The sequence below is a fragment of the Aricia agestis genome, chromosome 20, assembly GCF_905147365.1.
Source record: "Aricia agestis chromosome 20, ilAriAges1.1, whole genome shotgun sequence".
Lineage (NCBI taxonomy): Eukaryota > Metazoa > Arthropoda > Insecta > Lepidoptera > Lycaenidae > Aricia > Aricia agestis.
Genome location: NC_056425.1, coordinates 11,620,521 through 11,644,678, shown reverse-complemented (window position 1 = coordinate 11,644,678; position 24,158 = coordinate 11,620,521). Strand labels below are relative to the sequence as shown.

The window sequence follows — 24,158 nt, the reverse complement described above, 5'->3', positions numbered from 1 at the left end:
ATAAACCGAATGCACGAGTTTTGTAGCCGTTCGAGTTTGCTTAGAAGCTCTTCAGTTACATCTAAGTAACACACGTCAGCGTAGTCTAAAAGAGGAAGAAGTAAGGATTGCGCTAAAAGTACTTTTGTAGGAATGGGAAGAAAATTTTGCATCCTCTTCAACGCATGCAATGAGTGGTGAAGTTTTTTGCTGACTTCGTTAATATGTGGTGACCAGGAAAGGTGGCAGTCAAAAACTACTCCCAGGTTTTTGGCTTTGTCACTATACTCCAACACGCTGCCACCATAAGTAACCTTCGCTATAGACTTAAAATCAATCCTTGATCGCATTTGCCTACTGTCAATTAAAAGAGCGCGCGATTTACTCGGGTTAACAAGGAGACCAAATGTGTTGGCCCAATTTTCAATTTTTGAAAGATCGGTGTTAATCGAGCCAATCGCGAGCTCAATATTGTCCAAAGTGAAGTGCCTATAGATTTGTAGGTCATCTGCATATAAGTGGTAAGCAGAGGATAATAATTTAGCTACCTCATTTATAAAAATCGCAAAGAACAATGGAGACAGAACCCCTCCCTGCGGAACCCCAGCTAATATATAGATCCATTCAGAGCATCTTTCTGGAGTGGATATACGCTGTTTACGTCCTCTTAGGTATGAGTCGAACCATGTGAGTGCAGATGGAGAAACACCAATGGATTTCAGTATGGCTAACAAAATGTCGTGATCTACTGAGTTAAAAGAGCAGCTGAAATCCAGTAAGACCAAAATCGTAAGCATTTTGTTATCCATTGCGAGCCTGATATCATCGCTTACCTTTAACAACACTGTGGTAATGCTGTGACCTGGACGAAATCCAGATTGATATTGACTCAAAATCTGGTTTGTGTTTAGAAAGTCAAATAACTGTTTGGCCACTGCATGCTCTAGGACTTTGGATATTACAGGTAGAATGGAGATGGGCCGAAAGTCGGAATGAGAAGTGGGATTGGAGGTTTTAGGTAGAGGTATTATTTTAGCATGTTTTAAAATGGACGGAAAGGAACCTGAGGTTATGGAATAATTAAGAACGTGGGTTATGATAGGAGACACCAGATCAGCGATTGGCAATAACATGTCCCGACTAAGGCCATCACAACCAAACGCCTTAGAAGAGATAGAGCGAAGACTAGTAAGAACCTGACTTTCCGTAATGTTACTTATACTGAAAGCATCATGTAAAGGAGGCGATTTATTATGCAGAGATTTAAGGCAAGCTGATTTATTAGTGTTGGATAGGGGCAGAGGTGGCTCGGCAAAGTGTTTATTAAGATCATCAATATTTATGGTGGGAGATGGATCCATACTAACTTTACCCACACCAAGCCAACCAAGAAATTTCCACAGTTGAGCCTGGGATAAGTTTTCTGCAGATTTGAAAATGTAGCAACGTTTAGCATCCCTACACATTCTGTTGCATGTGTTACGCAGTTTTTTGTAGATTTTAACATTTGATTCAGTAGGAAAACGTTTGCATTTTGACTTGGCTTTATTGCGTTTGGACATTAAGTTCTTCAATTCAGATGTTATCCAGGGTGCTGGTAATCGTTTAACGTGAATAGGTTTAAGAGGAGCATGTCTGTCGAAGATATTAGTAATAGTCGAGTTGAGAATATTTACTTTACTGTCAACAGATGATGCCTCATAGAGGGGATTCCAGTCAACTAAGCTAAAGTCTTGTCTTAAGGAGTAGATATCAATTCCTGAGATGCTGCGTTGCATGATTGTTTTGGCTCTCTTTTTTGGTGACGTAACTTATATGACATATATAGGAGATCATGATATGAAAAGGGAGCAGTTAATTGACCGAAGGAAACAACTTTAGAGGGTTGGGAAATCATCATGAGGTCGAAGAGAGATGGATCGGAGTTGACAGGAAAATGTGTAGGAGATAGGGATAAAATATGCATGTTGAAAGAAGCAATCTTGGAGCTTAAGTGCTCTATGGTCGTTTTTCAACAAACAAGTGTTAAAATCACCTATTGTGCAAGTATAATAATTATGTCAAGGACACGGCTGAGTTAGTTTCATTTAACATTAAAACGTGACAAGGCCATGTGATGTAAATTAAACTGACTTTGCCTTCCGCGTCGTTGGATTGTTTATTTAAAATTTAAACAGTTTTACCGTTAACTTCTATTTTTTTATACTGTTGAAATATTATAATCTAGATATTTTCCCTTTTCTAAATGTCATTTGTTGTTGATTGAATATGAAAAGCTTTTAGCAGCAAATGGGACAAAAGAGCCACAAACATGAGAAGTTTGAGTGTGTTTAGGAAAATTCTTCATAATGTTTGCAAGTTAAATTGGTTTGAGATCGTATCTATAACACGTTTATTTCTTAAATGTCATAATCATGTCGTGTCTCATAATATTATACTCTCTATACGGAACATATACACACCCTAAAGTATTATCGCTTAGTTTTGTGTATCCCTATTCCTTGTATATATTATTATGATTTTCATTAACTCTAATCAACGTATATAATCAACGTATATTTTATAAAACAACGAGTTCCTGCAAAATAATCTACGAACTACTAAGAAATATATAATATATATTTTATTTACATTAATCCATCAAGCCCCATACGCTCACCGGTGAGCGAGACACAATGGAATAATAATAGATTTCCAAGAATCCACGATGGAAGGATTAATTTTGGTTTGATTATAAATCAAACAAATATTTTAATATAATATCTGAAATAGCAGATTCCATTGAAATGGAATTTCAAAGAATTGCCGGCTTAGTAATTATTTCATTTAACCTTTAAAGTATTTCAGCTTATTATTTTAACATCAAAGTCATTAACAACATTTCAACGGTAATATTCTTTGAGGTAACTCATCATGTTCATTGGTAAATTCAAACAGTTTCAAATTTCCAATAGAATTTGAAAAGGATGACCTAAAGTGTGTGGGCTAGTTTTAGATAAACTCGTCTTGGCTATTGGTGAAGCCACAGAATAAATAAAAATAGAACTCCTTTTTCTTGGAAGTCGGTTAAAAATATAGAAAAGAAAATTCATAGTACAGAGGTAGAACGCCGCCAGCACGGCATAGGAGGTAAAGTAATATCACTTTCTCATTTCACCGCGAAACGAAAGTGTTACATACCTCATCTGGTACATTCGCCGGCACTTCTGGAGTGCAATCTTATGTTTTTAGGCCTGTTTTTGGCCCTTTTTGTTCGATACTAATAAATGGTAACCCATTTTGCGCAAGTCACAAACGTGGGAGAGCCATGCTTCGGCACGAATGGGCCGGCTCGACCGGAAAAATACCACGTTCTCACAGAAAACCGGCGTGAAACAGCGCTTGCGTTGTGTTTCGCCGAGTGAGTGAGTTTACCGGAGGCCCAATCCCCTACCCTATTCCCTTCCATACCCTCCCCTATTCCCTTCCCTTCCCATCTCTACCTCCCCCCCCCTATTACCCTATTCCCTCTTAAAAGGCTGGCAACGCACCTGCAGCTCTTCTGATGCTGCGAGTGTCCATGGGCGACGGAAGTTGCTTTCCATCAGGTGACCCGTTTGCTCGTTTGCCCCTTTATTTCATAAAAAAAAAAGTCCAATTCACACATGGCTAATTGATTGACGGAAAAAAAAAAGATTTCGATTTGAAATAATTTTTTTCACACATGGCTAATTGATTGATAATTGCACTCCAGAAGTGCCGGTAAAAGCACCAGTGGAGTTTGTAAAGCGGTGGTATGAGCAAAGTGATATTACTTTACCTCCTATGCCCTGCAGGCGGCGCGGCGTTTTTCTTTTGTTTTTAACAGACTTCCAAAAAGGAGGCGGTTCTATTTTTAATTGTTCTTTGGCTAAAATTCTTTGATAAAAATGTTTGTTCCAGGTTGCACGGACAATACCAATGGCCTGGGCCCGGACGGGGTGCAGGAGATAGAGTACACGGACGTGGACCTCGGACTGACGCAGCGCGGCCCGCACTTCGACATCGCGTACTCCCGCAATGTTACAGCGCTAGTGGGCAAGACGGCGCAGCTGAACTGCCGAGTGCACGACTTGGGGAATAGAACGGTAACATTAAAGTGTTCTTTAGGCACGTAATATCTTATATATAAAATTCTCGTGTCACAATGTTAGGCCGCGTACTCCTCCGAAACGGCTATACTGATTTTAAACAAATTTTATATGCATATTCAGTGGGTCTGAGAATCGGCTACTGGGTAGTTTTTATATTGATAAGTGCATTTGTTGAATAAATAATAGTAAATTATTACAACTCGAGACTGACGGCGACCATTGCTTGTGCGACGGGATAGCGATGAACGTTGCCATGGTGACATATTTACTTATTTAGTCACTTCAATAAAATAATATAATAGGCGAAATACTTTATTATGTGGCAAATAAACGTTTGCCGGGACAGCTAGTTTTTCTCTAAATGGAACTGCTTTAGGCGTGTTGAGAGTTAAATTTCAAGGTCGCGTTATGTAATACAGGGTCAAAATCTATACTTAATATTATAAATGCGAAAGTATCTCTGTCTGTCTGTCACTTTCACGCCAAAACTACTGAACCGATTGTAATGAAATTTTGTACACAGATAGTCTAAAGCCTGAGAAAGGACATAGGCTACTTTTTAACTGAAAAAAGGGGTTGTAAGGGGGTGTTTATGCGTAAAGTATTTGGTTACTTTGATTTAAGGGGTACCGGGGCTTTAAAAAGCTTTTTGACACCAATTTTGTTGACACCGCGCGCTAAAAACTGAAGTCCACGCGGAGGAAGTCGCGGGCAACAGCTAGAAATAAAATAACCGTCACGATCTTGGATAGAAGTTTCATTTCTGACACGTGTTCTCTGTACACACTTTTTTTTCGTATTGAAAAGTTGCTTGTATTCGGGAGTATAATATTAGTATTCCATTACTGGTGGTATTATAATGACATCGCTAAATTGTTATTTATTATTATGTCAACTGTAACTTAGCGTTGTGTATTTCGAAAAAACAACAGTGAGGCGTCTGACGTCATGAGCACTAGTCAGTATACTGGGTTAAATTTCGGAACGCACCCCTTAATAGAATGATGAAATTGTCCACGTGAACAAGTTTCCAGGTTAGTCCTAGGCGTGCAGTTGACGGGCGTTCCGAAATGTCAGCATTGCGGGAAAGACAGTGCGGAACGGAGCACACGACCTGGGACATAGGATTTATTGCATTTTATGTTGACTGGCGGGAATTGCTTAAGCCTGTTCCGGATTTTCTGGGCTTCGAAAATAATGCCTATTATATTAATTCACACACATAGAGCCTCAAAACTCCTTTTAGTCTATTTATGATCCGATTAAATTACAAATTAGTGATGATTTGTGTGTAATACGGGTGATTTGTAATTATTTATGGCGTAGAGAGTCTGTTCTGTTTTCAGAGCTTATAGTCCATTTTTATTTACGAACAGTATACTGCATTAAAGACACTATTTTTGAATTGGTAGCCATTGTAATTTTGGACCTCAAAATTAGGACAACCTCAAAAAGGGTAGGTAGGTAGGGTAAGAATTAGATGCATCTTTGTCTTTCATAAAAAGTTATCCTTCTTTAACGTTTGACCAAGGTTTTGATTCGTATTACTTCTTCTTATCTTTCTTTCATGAATCTGGGGTAAAATTGAGTTATCTCTGCTCTTCTACATACCCAAGACAACGTCGTGCAGCCTAACCAGGATGTTTTGACAAATAGCTGACTTGTCAAAACATCCTAGTAAAGCTGCATTTTATATATAAAATTCTCGTGTCACAATGTTAGGCCGCGTACTCCTCCGAAACGGCGTCACTGATTTTAACCAAATTTTATATGCATATTCAATGGGTCTGAGAATCAGCTACTGGGTACTTTTTATATTGATAAATGCATTTGTTGAATAAATAATAGTAAATTATTACAACTCGAGACTGACGGCGACCATTGTTTGTGCGACGGGATAGCGATGGACGTTGCCATGGTGATATACTTATTTAGTCACTTCAATAAAATAATACGGGCGAAATACTTTATATTATGGCAAAGAAACGTTTGCCGGGACAGTTAGTGATAATATAATATTCTTGCTAGCCTATAGGCTTACAAGAATAATATTGTCATGCAGCATCTCAAAATAACGCCCACTTACAAGTAGGCGTTATTTTGAGTTGCAGCGCTGTCTGAGGCTGTACAATGTACATACGCGCCTCATGACAATAATATCAAAACAACCTTATTACAAGCCTTATCTCTTGTAAGTGGATAATAAATAGATTATAATATTATTATTAGAGTATATTTGAGGTTCTCTTCCTTCAGGCGATAACCACATGTCTGCATTGATCTATGTATCTGGGTCGTATTAATTATGTACAGTAATTAAAACACGCCTCACCGCCGGTGAAACTATAATTATAATTAAATTAATGAAGGCGTGATGAGCGTATAGTTCCTATAGTTAAAGTGGAGACAAGACACATCCTAATTTGTATCAATTGGTACTTTAATGTGAAGATTAATATTATTTGTATTATTATTATTTAGCATATTAAGTATAATATAATTATTTGGCATAACCAAATAAACACGGCAACACATTTCTAGATATTAAATTAATGCGAGAATATACAAAAATCTAAAGCATTTTTATTTGAATAGACACAATTTCACAAAAGCTAACTTTAGCAAAAATCTAGTTACGACTTTTTGCGTAAACAAGAATATACGAGTATATTATACACTCGTTTAAGATCTGTATACAGTATAAAGTATACAGTATACACTCTTATCCATGTGTTCATATGACACTAGACTGGAAACCCTTGAAATATACACCAATATAAAGTTGTATAATGTCGGAAGTTACTGTGTACACTTGCGACCTTTCGCAGTTTGACTTTCATCATTAAACTGTTAGAACATGTTACAGCTTTGTAACTAAGTCAAAGTCTTGTTGACTTGGCCTTAATTGTTCATGTCAAATTTAAACGAATATTGAAAAGTGTTGTTTTTGTTGTTCTATGAAGAGTTTGGGGTTAGGTCTTTCTTAATATATAACTAGCTATTTGACCGAGATTTGCTCGGTATTCGATAAAACACGAATAAAATGACATATTCTAAAAATGATTCCTAGCTATATTGATTTCTCGCTACCGAAACCCCCTATATACTAAATTTCATGAAAATCGTTGGAGCCGATTCCGAGATTCCAATTATATATATACATGAGCTTCCACACTGGTTTCGATAACGGTGGCCGGTTTTATTGAAAGCAGGAGTAATTTTATAGTACCCAAGTGTGTACGCCGTACACAAGCGCACTCTCTATTTCTTTACTCTCATTAAGTTGTGGGACGGAAGATCGACACGACTGGCGAGAGATAAGGTGCAAGACCAACTTTTTATATGACCATCCGACGCATCGGTCATCTTACTTATCAGATAATCAGACAGAAAAAGGTGATCATCCTGCATCGGCGTTACTAAACTTGGAAATAACATGTTTCCAACGCGGGAATCGAACTCACGACCTCCGAGTCAAGAGCCACGTTCTAAACCACTGGACCATGGAGGTGTTAATGATAATAATATAATATTTATAATGGTTTCACAATAATTGTGAAACCATTATAAATATAAACGTGGGAGAGCCATGCTTCGGCACAAATGGGCCGGCTCGACCGGAGAAATACCACGTTCTCACAGAAAACCGGCGTGAAAGAGCGCTTGCGCTGTGTCTCGCCGAGTGAGTGAGTTTACCGGAGGCCCAATCCCCTACCTTATTCCATTCCCTACCCTCCCATATTCCCTTCCCTTCCCATCCCTACCCTCCTCTATTCCCTCTTAAAAGGCCGGCAACACATCTGATGCTGCGAGTGTCCATGGGCGACGGAAGTTGCTTTCCGTCAGGTGACCCGTTTGCTCGTTTGCCCCCTTATTTCATTTAAAAAAAATTACTACTTCTTGGAGCCATCGGTTTGGAAATCTGGAAAGGAACCGGCAATGGAAAGTTCACCAGCTCCGCTCCACTACTGTATAATATTAATTTGTATTGTCAGGCTGTTCACCCGTACGTATAACAGATTAATATGTAATTACACAAATTACATAAGCACGTAACCGTAATTCATTAAAACGGAATCCGTTCTAACGAAATAATGAACTCGTGATACAAATTAAAATTTAATTTATTTTGTACTCTCACTTTTAATATTATGCCCTTTTATAATATACGGGTTTTTGTGGAAATTTTTAGGTTTCTATTAATAAAAGTGTCGTAATCTATACTTTTCTTTCATAATATTATAAAACTAGAGAGTTTGTTTGAAAGCGCTGATCTCTTGAACTGCTGGCCCAATTTTTATGTAATTTGACACAGGTAGATTATAATATTTCTGCGGAATGACATAGGCTACGTTTTTGCAGGTAAATCTACGAATAATAAAAACTAAGGAAACGTAACTCCCATACTATTACCGTAAGGTTCCTTTCGAACTGTCATATTGTAACGTCAGCCTGATACCGCTCAAGCCCATAAAGTTAATATACCTAGCGGAATAGAGAAACAAAGGCCTGAGCAAGAGAGATGTCACTATCACTAACACTGCGTGGTAAAAAGAGACGTGTGATACATGACAGCAGCACTCTTTTTTTGACGTTCAGTCGGCACGTGCCGCACGTTGACAATATTTTAATCTCATAGAATTCATGTTCAATCCTGCTTGTGTAAGTGTATACGTACACATATTTTTACACACAGATGAAACCAATTTCGGTTTCGTTTGACAGCTCGAGATTGTTGCTCTATTCCGCTAGGTATATTAACTTTATGCTCAAGCCAACGTAAACGCCAACAAATTGTATGCGATTTGACATAAGTCATCGCTTCGCTAGCGAATACTAATGTCAAATCCCATACATTTTGTTGGCGTTTACTATAATCGTTTGACACTTGTCTCTAAGCCAAGGCCACCTAAATATTGCAAATGTATTGAAATGTGTACTTATAAATAAAATAAAATAAAAATAGCCTTTAATCTATTACCAGTAATTGATACATTTTTTTTTAATAAGATTACATGCATTAATTAGTTATTATTGATACTTTTCGGATTAAAATATATTACATTACAATTAATTGGTTACAATTTTAATGTAACCAATAAATTAAAGAAATGTGTACTTAGGTACACATATTTTTTGACAAGTATTGTAGAACATGTTTTATGACGGAGTTACGCTTTTCCTTAGTTTTTATTATTCGTAGGGGTAAATATATGATTTTCATGGAAATTCTTATTTATGCGTGCAGAGCCGCAGGGCATTTAGTTACTACAAATAATTTACTGCAGGTTTTTCCATGATGGACAAACATAGGCGATCACGAACATGTTAACCTTGTTTTGTTTTCCTAACTAGTGTCCAGTTTTTACTAGTGTTCATGGGCGACGGTAGATGCTTTCTAACAGGTAACGCGTTTGCTCGTTTGCCCCCTTATTTTATAAAAATTTGCCCTTCCTTGCTGCTACGAAATGAAGGTCATGATGGCAATCATGTTTATCCATTATAGACCTTTACGTGGCGAGAATTTACATCTGAAATGATCGTTTGCATCCATACTGTACTGGGTGCCGAAAATTTTGCAGCTTTTCGACCCACGTCTGAAGTCTTTGGACTGGGTTTTAGGAGACTTTTGAAAAAGTTTTTTTTTTGAAAAAGAGTTTATAATATTATTATGTTTAAATGAAATATTTGTCACAAAGTATTAATAAAATATAATAATGAAGTGGCAACGGCAAAATGAAAATTACTTTTGTGCCCAAACTATCGCGATTACGAGCTTAAATGGAAATACTTTAAACGAAATTTCAGTAAAATCTCGACATCAAACGAACTCTATAATTAATATAATTAGCAAATAAAATTACTAATGCGGATTAAATTTAATAAATTTCGTACGAAACGTATTCCAAATTTTGCGACTTCGGTCCAAGATAAGCGCTCTTTGATATCCAATTTGTTTGATTTCGTTCACGAATTTTGGATTTTTTTTAATGAAATAAGGGGGTGAACGAGCAAACGGGTCACCTGATGGAAAGCAACTTCCGTCGCCCATGGACACTCGCAGCATCAAAAGAGCTGCAAGTGCGTTGCCGGCCTTTTAAGAGGGAATAGGGTAATAGGGGAGGGTAGGGATGGGAAGGGAAGGGAATAGGGGAGGGTAGGGAAGGGAATAGGGTAGGGGAATGGGCCTCCGGTAAACTCACTCACTCGGCGAAACACAGCGCAAGCGCTGTTTTACGCCGGTTTTCTGTGAGAACGTGGTATTTCTCCGGTCGAGCCGGCCCATTCGTGCCGAAGCATGTGTGTGGAATGTGGTATTGTAATATTCCTTAAATAATTTGTACATAATAATATGAGTTATGAGAATCACAAGAATCATATTTTGTGTTACGTCCGAAATGAATCTGATGTATATATATAATCTGATGTAATCTGATTAGAAGGTTATTTTTTATTCCGTTTGGTTACTTCGCCGAATAAGCATAAATTTCTCACTCCTGAATATCATATAATATATAAATATAATATTATAATATATTATATAAGTATAATATATATAATATATATACTTTCATATGATAACTTTCCTATTTGAAAAGAAAGTTATTCAAAAGCGCATTAAACAGCATTTTTGTTTCAGTAAAAACTTACTGATACAAAAATAGTACCGTACAAAATCTCATGAAACCAAAGAAGACTACGTTTTATTATTGCATGTAATAAGTATTCCATACATTTTCTACTGTTCTTAAAAGGAAATAAACTTAATTGAACAACATTTCAAATCGCGCTTCTTCAATGTAATATTGTTTCAGGTAACGCCTCCGTGGTCCAGTGGCGTAGAGCGTAGCTCTTGACTCGGAGGTCGTGGGTTCGATTCCCGCGTTGGAAACATGTTATTTTTAAGTTTCGTTAGGATATTGCAGGCTGATCACCTGATTGTCTGACAATTAAGATGATCCATTCGTCGGATGGGCATATAAAAAGTCGGCCCTGCGCCTGAACTCTTGCCAGTCGTGTCGATCGTCCGTCCCACTGGGATATGAGAGTAAAGGAATAGAGCTCTTTTTTAAACGGGCAAAAGGCCCACCACACATTCCCACCACTGCAACTCCTATGTCGCCAGGGTCAACAGTGGTAACCAACCACGAAAACCCTTTGATATGATCTCAGGGATACTCGACGGACAAGCTAAATCTGTCTTGGGACCCGCAACGAAATTAATCAGAAGAAATTTAGGAGGAGATATCCAATTTCCCTCCCGGAATAGAGCTCTTGGGTACTGCGCACACACTAGGCATTAAAATACTCCTGCGTACCTAACCTGTTTTCAATTAAACCGTCCACCGTCACCAAAACCGGTATGGAAGTTAGTACTTTTATTATTGTTTCAGGTATCATGGATCAGACATCGGGACATTCACCTGCTGACGTCTGGGCGGATGACGTATACGTCAGACCAGAGGTTCATCAGTGTCCACAACCCGCATACGGAAGATTGGATATTGAAGGTAAGATAAGAGAAGAACAGAAAAAAAGAATAAGAAAAAAAATCAGTACTCTACAGGGAAAAATAGACGATCTTTGATAGAGGCTTTGGGAAGAACTCTAGACAACAAAAGACTTAAAAAAGTCCTAAGACTTGATGGACTTAGAGTAGATTAAGATGTAAGCTATAAACATAATAAATTTTGTAAGCGAAAAATTATTACAAAAGCGACAAAAAAAGGATATTATGGACGAAGAGCCCATAGGTGACTCAAACTATTGAAAAAAAAACAGAAGTCAGACATGATAAGCTTAACTTGGCCACCATAACCAATAACCATCTAAGTAAATCTTCCACAGAAAGATACCCCACGGTATTTTTCTGTCGAAGAATTTACAAAAATTGTTCATTTCTCCAATTTTCAATTCTTACTGTGATGGTAAAAAAGTTTCCTTTTTTGACTTCTTAATTTTTAAACCCTGAACATGAAAAAACTATAAGTACTTAGCGAATTTGCAGAAAATTATTTCTCTATTCTTTATAAAAATTATGCGGTTTAAGTCACTAGCAACTAATAACTATAGTTTAAAACTTTCTAGAATTTTCTTCAACATTTTTACTTCACATTTAGTTTCTCGAGAGTAAATGTGTCCTGAAATAGCTGAAATGGTTTAAATAATGAGAACAATCTACTCTCAGCTAACACTGAGAATATACAAGCACTCAAATCAACTTCACTTAACCAATCCCTTTCTTTCAAAATTGTTTTTACCGCAGAACTTTTATAGACAACTTCAAAGACCTTCGAAAGACGTCAACGACTCTTTTCTTTGGATTTTTGTTATTGCCTGTCCATTAGAGACTTCATTGTACTTAATAAAATAAATATTTTTGATGAAAATTAGACTCCTTTTATATTATTAGTTAGAAGACAAAAGAGAATTTTAAAATTACAAAATTAAGAAGTATTATTATAATATTGTGTTTCTTTTACGCTTACCGCAAAATTGTTTTATAAAGTTTGATAATAACATTGAATTCATTATCGCCGTAAATGTATACAGCATGACACATTAAAACACATTTTTTCACTCGATACAATGTTGTGAACAAAAGTTATAATACAGAGTTACAATTTATATTATATTTTTACTTGAGACATTTTTGATCATAATCTCAGCAATTTCTCAAAATAACGGAAAAAATGAGTTAATCACCAAGAGAATCATCATTTCAAATTACAATTTCGTCTCATAAAAACCTTATTAACAAGTTCTGAAGACACAATCTTCTGAAAACGCCCGACTTCCATTCCAAATGAAAATCTAAAATAACATTTAATATTTGCGTCGCAGAGGATTTAGAATTCAGTTAGAAATTTTATAACCCAACTGAATTAAATCCCCCGCCATAGTTAGAAGTTACGAGTAATAAGGTGTTCTTTTTTCAAACGAGTCCGCCATTTTGTAAATTGAATCCCTTTCCCGGTATTGTATTTTTTTTATTTTTACATCACTTGGATTCGACAACGATTGCGAGTGGAACTGACAAAGATTTAAAAACTTTGGTTACAAAATTAGTAAAAAACAAATAGGTTTTGAAAGCTTTCTCAGAAAATTGAGGAAAAAACAAATTAAGACTATTACGGTACCTACTTCATAGGAATTCAGAAATAATATTTAGTTATAATAAAAGAAGCAATAAACTTAACTTAGATTTATTAAAGCCGGCGAAATATTTTAGCGGTTTACGACGTTTTTAATTTGCGCTTGGCTTGGTCCCAGATTTGTTTTATCACTTCATTGATTTGACTAAACTAGCCAATTGTTGGCCAATTGTTAGTAATGAAAACAATTACAGCTGTTATTTTTAATGTCATATTTGGCTTCATACCAGCTTTTAATCGTTATTAAGTAGCCAGTTAAGGAACATGGACCATAGCTGTACAAAAAACGATGTTGGAATCTGAAATAATATGACGTAAGTACATGATTCTTAACCAATTTGTACTTAATAAAAAAAAATTACACCTACGTTTCTAAAATTTTGGATACGTTTTAGGGAACCTAGGCAATTGTCGCATTGACTGATAATAATAATTTACGTAATGATCTTAATAATTTTTAATGCATGTTCGTTTCACAGAAAAGATAAATACAATCCAATTTACATAGTTAAATTGTCGAGGTCAAGTGTCGTTACGTCTAGCCTTCTTTCGCAACGCCGAACGCGCCATAAGGAACTTCGTTCCAAAAAGTTAAATGATACGCGCACGCCGCACAACTCTGGAGCTCTGGGCAAAAATAATAAATGTGCGGACCTTGCCCCCTCCAGTGTCACCAAGCGATCTTAAACTCGTGCGGCCTATATCCCACTTTACAAGTAGGCCAAGCAGTAAACAACATGACCAACCAACGATCGTGTTCTAGATAAGGTTCCCGCAGCGGCGCGACTCGGGCATCTACGAGTGCCAAGTCGGGACCACGCCGCCCATCGGACACAGGATGTACCTCTCCGTTGTCGGTAAATAACCTTGTTCTTTTAACGTTATTTATTTAAACGGCCCTTTAGCCAAGACATTTCCTTTATCACTTCTTTGTAGCATCGCCGCTTGTGTGGAAATTTATTTATTAAACATTCTTACAACTATCATTACAGACCAATATCCAATTCGATAGCGTAGTAAATAGAAATGATTTGTTCGTTTGATAATCTATAATATATTAATACGTGAGAGAAAAACTTTGTAACCCTTTTTACGAAAAATGGGGAAACGTAGGTGCATGAAATTTCGCACAGTTATAGTTTATATGGTGAAGGAGTGCATCGAGCTAATATTATTTTAAAATTATGCTTTTATCATATATATTTTTAACAAATAAAACGTTACACACACTACGACACTACTACTAGGAAAAATGACAGATTTTGAGTGGCAAGCCTATACATACGAATTATACTCTTTTATTTATGGTTGAAGTCTGCTGACAAATTGAAAATGGATTATTGTTTTTTTTTTATTTGATTTGAGATACTATTAGACAATGCTTAAACGGTCAGTCTGAGATCAGCTGAGTCCCAGAGACAATAATTGAAAAAAACTATGATGAAGTCAATATTTTTTACAAAATATAGGGTAGTAGTCCTAATGTCGTTGCAAGTAAGGTCGAATTTCGACCATTGGGCGATCTCTAGTATTATGAAGTTGACGTTCGACTCGTGCTATGTCAATTCCATACATTCTATAAAGAATCGGCGATTCTATAAAGAAGTGATAAAAATGTCTTAGCTTTTTTAACGTTTAATAAGATCTTTGTTTGTACTATCAGGGAAGTTAATTCTTAGGCACATGGCTACAATGTCATTTGGTCGGGCTATATCAATAAGGGTGTTTGAAATTCTATTTGCCATCAGGTGCTATGTAGCCTTAGGGTCTATCGTATTAAACTGCTGTCACATGTCACGATATAGCTGTCATGTGTCACGATAGTGTGCCTATTTGACACGATAGACCCTAAGGCTAAATAGCGGCACCTAGTGGCAAATAGAATTTCAAACACCCTCATTGACATAACGCGACCATACTAAGGTCAATTCAGACCGCAACGCGACGAGGCGAGGCGAGGTGCGGCGCGGCATGATTTTGTAAGGATTTGACAGATTTCAATTGCATGAGACGTCTTGCGAATCTGTCAAGTCTATATAAATTTAGAAATGCATCTTTTTTTTATGAAATAAGGGGCCAAACGAGCAAACGGGTCACCAGATGGAAAACAACTTCCGTCGCCCATGGACACTCGCAGCATCAGAAGAGCTGCAGGTGCGTTGCCAGCCTTTCAAGAGGGAATAGGGTAATAGGGTAGGGGAGGGTAAGGAAGGGAAGGGAAGGGAATAGGGGAGGGAATTGGGGCTCCGGTAAACTCACTTACTCGGCGAAACACAGCGCAAGCGCTGTTTCACGCTGGTTTTCTCTGAGCCCGTGGTATTTATCCGGTCGAGCCGGCCCATTCGTGCCGAGGCATGTCTCTCCCACGTGTCGTGTAGCAGTCTGAATCAACCCTTACGTAGGTTAACACTAGAAAGACCGGAATTCTGAACTTCCTAGAAAGACCAAGAGCGGTCAAATGACCCATCGTATGTTTTTCCATTTTTTTGTTTGCCTTACTATTTTGCTTTTGCATTTTATTGATCATGTAATTATTTATAAATGTAACTAAATTAAATTATAGAACAAATATTCAAGAAAATTATTTAAAAAAGCATTTTATAGAACTGCTACTGATATAATGACATTATAATGACTCCACAAGATTTATTGGTTTTGTTTCTGTATTGGAGCATAAAACACCGTTTTTTTTTCAGATTTTACATTTTCTAATTTTAGCAATAGAATGGTAAAATTACTCTTATGTACAGTAATTCACGCCTAGAAGCCATGAACATCTTGATGAAAATACCCTGTTGGAGGACAAAACTATTATTTTTTCGTGTCGTATTTTTGGTCACAATATAAAAATATTTTATCACTAAAGCTAAAAAAGTACAAAAAATATGCTTTAGAAATTAAATATACTTAAAATTAGCATAAATATAACAATTTTTATCATATTTTCATAGAACTACAATTTGCAACCTTTAGTTTGTTATTTGCTTCGTTTGTGTAGGTAAAACAAAAAATAAAATTACTTAGCATAAATTTTTCATTGAAATTCGAACTACTAATAACTGGCTGGCTGTGTTAGGTTACCTCAGGCAACAATACTATGAAAATTGACACAGATTTTTGTAGTAACGTTGATAATTTTCAAAAAACAGGGTTTCATTAGGCAAAAAGCTTGAAATACGTTACAATATCAAAACAGGCAAGACAAAAGGTTTTATTTGTGCACATACTATATTTGTAAATATATTATGATTATTTTTACATATATAAGAATGTGATATTTTAGACCATTTATGTAAACAAAAGTATTTGTCCCGCTTTTGTCCTATGAGTCATTGACAAGTCTATTTCAGTCGAGTTTTTTTATAAATTTTAAATCAAATTTCAAATACAATGCACAAACAAAACATAATAATAATAAAAAATTTGAAAGAAAAATAAAACTTGCAAGAAAACCCCACTTTCTTTAGAAATTTTATTCAAGCGGTCAGTTGACCGCTGCGGCCTTTCTAGGTAGGTTGTTATTTAAAACTTTTAATTATTGAGCAATCATTAAAAACACGTTATCACAATTTAAACAATCGAAAATTATTAAATGTCACGAGAGGAAAACGCATTTCACGCAACGGTAACAAAAATATCGCAAATTAAAAACGAAACTGCGGTCATTTGACCGCTCCGGTCTTCTAGTGTTAACTATCTACCTATGAATCAATTCTTTGATAGCACATTGGTAGCCTAAAAAGTTATCTTGTAGCTTTATTCCAATGTTAGAGATTATTCTATACTTTGTACAGGCTCGTAGTTCGTAAGCCTGTCTGTATTTTTCAAACCAAAACTCGGAAAATTGACGATTCACGCTTGACTAGGCTGGCAAAATATCGGATATAGTGGATAAAAATAGTCCGAATGTCTGTGCCCAATAAACACTTTCCCCTAATGGCGCCAAAAGCCTTTCCAACGTCAATATATACTTAAATAATTTATTTTTTGTGTAGTATATTATTGTGTGGTTTGATAAGTAAATGTTTCAAGTACATGACGATGAACAACACAAATGTGCCTTTCCGATCCCCCCGGCAAGCGACTGCGACCGACAAATTTTCTTATATAATGCTATTTTTGAAAATGAAACCCACACCCATAGGAGGTTTCATTTTACTCTACGCTACTACAAAGCAGCGGCATCGGTCGCTAGATTAATATAGGTAGAAAATGAAACCTATGGCCTAATTCATAAAGTGGCATTTTATTTGCATTTTTTAAAGAACTTTGAAATTTTAGCCTTCTGCGGGTCTAGCCAAAGTACCTTTCGTTAAAAACGATGACGAAATTCGTTATCAAAATGTATGCGGTTTGACATATTATGTCATCGCTAAATGACATTTCACTTGCGTTCGTTCGTATTTAACGAAATCGTTTTTAACGAAATATACTTTGGTTAGACCCGCTGTAAACTGGCCCCTAGATAATCAATTTTATTGTGCTATATTATCTACGGTCTGGGGTTGATCTTGTATGCGCCCGCTTATTGTCAAATAAATTGTTCGATGAAATTGCACAATAAAATTCATCGTCTAGGGGCCAACTTATGCTCACTAACATTCTCTTCAAGCAGAACCCCTCACCACCATCCTGGGTGGTCCGGAGCTGTTCATCAACATGGGCAGCACCATCAACCTGACGTGCGTGGTGCAGCACTCGCCGGAGCCGCCGCCCGCTATACACTGGACGCACAACGACAAGGTATGATGATGATGATTATCATTATGATATATCTAGAGACAGTACTGCTATATTTTTTACGTATGTATGAGAATTTCGATGCCACCCGGCCTTTTAAGAAATTCTTATTGCGTCTCGATGAGAACAAAGTGTCTAAAACATGAGTTACCAATGTTAACCCATGCATGTCATGTAACTAATAGAAATCCCCTCACAAGTTTGACGCTAGTAGTCTTTACACGATTTATTACTAGGAAGCAATCGCGTAGGCAGAGGATACTAAGCTTGACGTGGGATTAAAACTTTCGCTCACTTCCGTCCTCCATCATTCTCTGTACGAGTTGAAGTTATTTATCAATCACAGGCTTAAAACAGTCGTATATGTCACATAGTTGAAATGAGATTGATTATATCCGACTATTTATATGCGACCCCTCGAAAGCGCGGTTTGGCGATGAGATTTTAAAGGACAGCGCGACCACGCCGCTATTTAAATAAATCGCTACATGCTTGTTATTTTGTAGGCTGGTTTTATCGTTAAGGCGACGCCTTGATAATTTGGCTTTAATAAATAATTTGAATTACCCGAAGCATAACACGATTGGTCAACTTTTAAAACACATAATAATCAATCGAAAAGACCTCTGTAAGAAAGGGATTCCTATTTTTGCAACAGAGGAGAGTGATTTAAGCTTCCGAAATTTGTACAAAAATTGGTTCAAGCATACACTTTAATTTGCCCATAGCTTATATGAAATGTATTTATGGTTTTTAAATTACGCGACAAAAACCATTTCGTCATTACGCCCTTTCCATTTTTTACTGTTCCATTGGTTGTTTTCTATGAGAGGCCGGACCGGCTTCTCATAGAAAACAAGCAATCTAAAACATATCCAACACGGTTTTTTACTTTAACGCGGCGTCATCTGAAGCGTTTTGGCAGCGCCGTTGGAGCGCGCGCGTTCGAAGATGTGACGAACGAACGGACGAACGGCTGCTCTAGCGCGCGACTTTGATACGCTGCTAGCCTACTACTACCCCCATACAACTTCGAACGCGCGGCGCTCCAACGGCGCTGCCGAAACGCTTAACGATAAAACCAGCCTTAGTGCAGTGACCAAAATGCGCGTTCGCGCAAGTGCATGTAAATCCGGCCTAACTGGATGTCACTGGATGACGTCCATGATTCCGGTGCACCGAAATCTGTTTATCGCGCTGAAACTGTACATTTTGACGCAAGAAAAACTATACTTTATCCTTTCCACGTCTCTCAAGGTAACTCGACACCTCTCTTTATCATTTCAGCCGTTTAAGCGTGAAATATTAAGACTATCCCCTGAGCAAACGACCTTGACCATACATTTGCCGCGTTGCCGAGATCACTCCAAAATTCTATTTTTTTTTTTCTTAGTTCAAATTGACCTAAAAAAATCAAACGGCAAATATGTAGTAAATGAAATTGTCGATCTATTGGCATGTGTTTCAAATAAACGTAATTTGTAAATTCTAGGGTAATACTGAATGTATGCTTGAATTTAAATAAATTGGTATTAATTTGGAACCTGATATCATGAGTATAATAAACAAAAATAGGAAATTAATAACAGAGAAAGGAATGTTTATAATATGCTAAAGATTATTGCTGTATTTTTATTATAAATTTGGACTTTCAAATTATGAGTTAATTAGACTCTAAAACGGTAAATTACGGCATCTCCGTAGCGGGAGAGTCTTAACGTACAAACCGGTAATCGACACTGTTTTGCTTATTGCAAATGTTTCAAACCTAAAGGAGTGAGCACACTGAGACAGGCCGTGCCGGAGCTCAGCGTGCCGGTGCTCATCGCAAAAATCCGCCTCCATACAATTTGTATGGAAGCGGAAATCCGCTGCGCCCCGACACAGTGTGCGATACGCGCATCCGCTTTCATACAAATTGTATGGAGGCGGATTTTTGCGATGAGCCCCGGCACGCTGAGCCCTTAAGAGTGTATTTTTCCGGTACATCCAACCATCCAATCCAACTACTGTGCGTTTTTCGCATAACTTTCACGCACAGTAAAAATCTGGAACGAATTGACGCCAGCAGTATTTCCGGCCCAAAACGACTTGCAAACCTTCAAGAAAAAAGCGTATTCTCTCTTAAAAGCCCGGCACGCACCTGTTCTGATGCTGCAAATGTCCATGGGTAGTTGCTTTCCAACATGTACACGTTTGCTCGTTTTCCTACTAATTTTATAACCAAAAAATCCGACTATCCAATTATTTCTGGTGGCAAATGAAATAATTTTGAAAACTCTCATTGTGCTGAAATATTAATTTTACAATGAATAACAATCGTTACCGTATGCAGATTGCTCGAATCAGAATAATAATATTTTAGCGCAATTGCAACAATGAAATATGAGACTATACCAACCAACAGTATTTTAGAATTCAGCCCAAAAAAATATTCGTAACATGGCCAGGTGAAGTAAAAAATTCCAACATGCCATAGCATACGAAATATAGAAAGAAACTAGAACAAAACGTCCAATATTTGGAACGCCAGATCTGGGCTACCGATGCGGCCTCGACACAAAATTGAAACGGGCATTAAGATATAACTGAGATCTGTTCCCGACACACTTGACATGAATTTAGCCTCGATAGTCCTTCAGAGAAATCTAAGCGTTTTGTATATTCTATTGTTAGACCTATTCGTAAAAGAGCGTAGGAGGAATTATCGATTTTATAGAATACTAGATGACACTCAACTCTGTTACGTCAAAATTCGTTTGTCGTGCGGGAACCGTATATTTTTCCGGGATAAAAAGTAGCCTATGTCCTTTCCCGGGACTCAAAGTATCTCCATGCCAAATTTCAGCAAAATCGGTTCAGCGTTTTGGGCGTGAAGAGGTTAAAGAGAGACAGATAGACAGTATAAAGTTGTCATTTGTAACGTTTATAATAATTATATCACGCAAACTACGACATGACAGGATAGGTATTAGGTAAGCCCGTTCTTGAGTTATAAAGTTTATAACATTACAACAAAAATGGCATACATTTTTTTAAAGAGATTGTTAGACCTATACCTTTTTAAAAACAGCGCAGGATGAATAATCAATGTTATGGGATACAAAAAAATATTTTAAGCTCCAGGGAAAAATTTTAATTGACTTCATATTTCTATTTTAAGATCGATTTACTGATTTCCGAGCGGATGTTTAATCCGTTGCAATTTTTTATTGTGTATATGGTACACTAACCCCCTTATTAATAAACATTGTATAAGCTTAGAATAGTTATGCAGTGTTTTGTTCCTGTCACACAAGTGACATTTTTAATTGGATTGTAGAAGACAAAACATCGTGTAACTATTCAAAGCTTATACAACGTTTATTAATAAGGGTGATAAGGTTTAACTTTTCACTTAAAGTATTCCAGTTCTCTCAATCCAACGCAGCGGTAGTCCAACCTGGCCCTTATTTGTCTTTTTTGAGGCCATCTTTTTCGAGGCCGCCCATGGCGGAGTTTGTATTTATAAGGGAGATCGCAGACGACATACTTTTTGTGCGATCGAGTCTGCGGCGCCCATACAGTCGGCATGGCGCGGCGCTCGACACGGCCGCGCGACTGTATGGGCGCCGCAGACTCGATCGCACAAAAAGTCTGTCGTCTGCGATCTCCCTTAAGATCAAAATTAATTATTATGATAATTTACAAAGTAACAATTCCAATGTTTAAAAAACCCCGGCCAAGTGCGTGTCGGGCCACGTGCAATAATATAGGGTTCCGTAGTACTGCTAGTTTTTGATAATTTTTGTATGGTCAATGAATGTACATTTGTACCGTGTTTTTACACTACTAACAACATCATCTCAGTTACGTTCAAAGGAATTTGAACGAAAAGTTCCTGTATAATACGCCGAATACATTTTTTCAGTTGATCGACCGTTACTAATAACTTTTGAAGTCTTCTTAGTCGTGATAGTTTTTCTTTTAAATTCAGCATATTTCCTACTCCCGTGAATTTTTTCACATTTCCAGAAGTAACCGTTTAGCTGGTAGAAGGGGGGACACCGGACTCTAACGATTTTATCCATTTTAAAACTTCATATTTCACAAAATATGGATCCCTAAAGCCAAAAAATGTGATCTATGAATACTCAAAATATTTTTATAAAACCCAACGACACCCCACACGATGGGGTGGACGCGAAAAAAAAATCATCCCCGCTTGATGTGTATTTTTTTAAAAGATTTTATGTACTATTTTGTCGGCATCATTAATATTATGTGCATTCATGCCAAATTACAGCTCTGTAGGTCCTAGTCTCTGAGCAAAACAGACAGACAGACAGACGGACTTATTATAATGATTACAAAGCAACCAAGAAACATGTCATAAATGTAAGAATTTAATCACATTTCCTTTTATAACAGTCCTAAACATTTTATTATATCGCATTATTTCACATGCTAATATTGATGTCTAGACTATTCATAAACTTTTGTCCATAAACACATTCCTGGCATGTCGTAAAACAGCGGTAAAAGCCACAAAAATTGTGCCATGATTTTAAAGCCAATACGTATTTCACTAAAGATATTCACAAGTTTTATGAGTTGTGACAGTTAATATGATATTATTTTTGTTCTAACGTTAATATTTGTGAAATTCTTAACATCTTTTGTTAATTATATGTATATATTTTGTTAACATTAAAATGTCTCAATTGATAAATTATTAAAAAAATATTGTAAAAATAAGTAAATGAATATTCTGAATACATTGTAGGTAAGGGCAAAAAGTATGCAAGTAATAAAAAAACGCTCAACAAGAACTTAGATATTATAATAGTCATTATTATAATGTATGTTATTTTAACTTTTTTTGCTAGTTGGCAAACACTGCAAATGTCACTTTATCCCCGCTATTTAAACATTTCGTTTATGTAACTTTCTGCAACTATTAAAATACTTAGATTTTTCAAAATACTTATAGTTAACGAAAACCCTTGCAACTCTAACCTACTTTTTCCCCAGGAGATAAACTACGACTCCCCCCGCGGTGGGGTCTCCGTGATCACGGAGAAGGGGGAGATGACGACGTCTCACCTGCTGGTGCAGAAGGCGCGCGCGCCCGACTCCGGCCGGTACACCTGCGCGCCCGCTAACGCCAACCCCAGATCCGTGCTGGTGCATGTGTTGAGCGGTGAGTACTGTTATCATGAGTCACTGTCACTATATTATACACACCCCGCGATGGGGTCTCCATGATCAAGGAGGAGGGGGAAGGCACGCGCGCCTGACTCCGGCCGGTACACACTACACATGCGCGCCCGCTAACGCCAACCCCAGATCCGTGCTGGTGCATGTGTTGAGCGGTACGTACTGTTATGAGTCACTGTCACTATATTATACACACCCCGTGGTAGGGTCTCCGTGATCACGGAGGAGGGGGAAGGCACGCGCGCCTGACTCCGGCCGGTACACACTACACATGCGCGCCCGCTAACGCCAACCCCAGATCCGTGCTGGTGCATGTGTTGAGCGGTAAGTACTGTTATGAGTCACTGTCACTATATTATACACACCCCGTGGTAGGGTCTCCGTGATCACGGAGGAGGGGGAAGGCACGCGCGCCTGACTCCGGCCGGTACACACTACACATGCGCGCCCGCTAACGCCAACCCCAGATCCGTGCTGGTGCATGTGTTGAGCGGTACGTACTGTTATGAGTCACTGTCACTATATTATACACACCCCGTGGTAGGGTCTCCGTGATCACGGAGGAAGGGGAAGGCACGCGCGCCTGACTCCGGCCGGTACACACTACACATGCGCGCCCGCTAACGCCAACCCCAGATCCGTGCTGGTGCATGTGTTGAGCGGTACGTACTGTTATGAGTCACTGTCACTATATTATACATACCCCGTGGTAGGGTCTCCGTGATCACGGAGGAGGGGGAAGGCACGCGCGCCTGACTCCGGCCGGTACACACTACTCATGCGCGCCCGCTAACGCCAACCCCAGATCCGTGCTGGTGCATGTGTTGAGCGGTACGTACTGTTATGAGTCACTGTCACTATATTATACACACCCCGTGGTAGGGTCTCCGTGATCACGGAGGAAGGGGAAGGCACGCGCGCCTGACTCCGGCCGGTACACACTACACATGCGCGCCCGCTAACGCCAACCCCA

The 24,158-nt window shown here is 37.8% G+C and overlaps 1 protein-coding gene across 1 annotated transcript in view; it reads left to right on the top strand.

Annotated features, from left to right (window-relative positions):
* LOC121737239 (zwei Ig domain protein zig-8-like) overlaps positions 1 to 24,158 on the top strand; it is a 217,090-nt gene that overhangs the window by 185,614 nt on the left and 7,318 nt on the right. Inside the window, exons 5-9 of the mRNA XM_042128848.1 lie at positions 3,901 to 4,085; positions 11,486 to 11,602; positions 14,010 to 14,103; positions 17,862 to 17,989; positions 23,000 to 23,168. Of these exons, the coding sequence (XP_041984782.1) occupies positions 3,901 to 4,085; positions 11,486 to 11,602; positions 14,010 to 14,103; positions 17,862 to 17,989; positions 23,000 to 23,168 (693 nt within the window). The remainder of the gene's footprint in view (positions 1 to 3,900; positions 4,086 to 11,485; positions 11,603 to 14,009; positions 14,104 to 17,861; positions 17,990 to 22,999; positions 23,169 to 24,158) is intronic.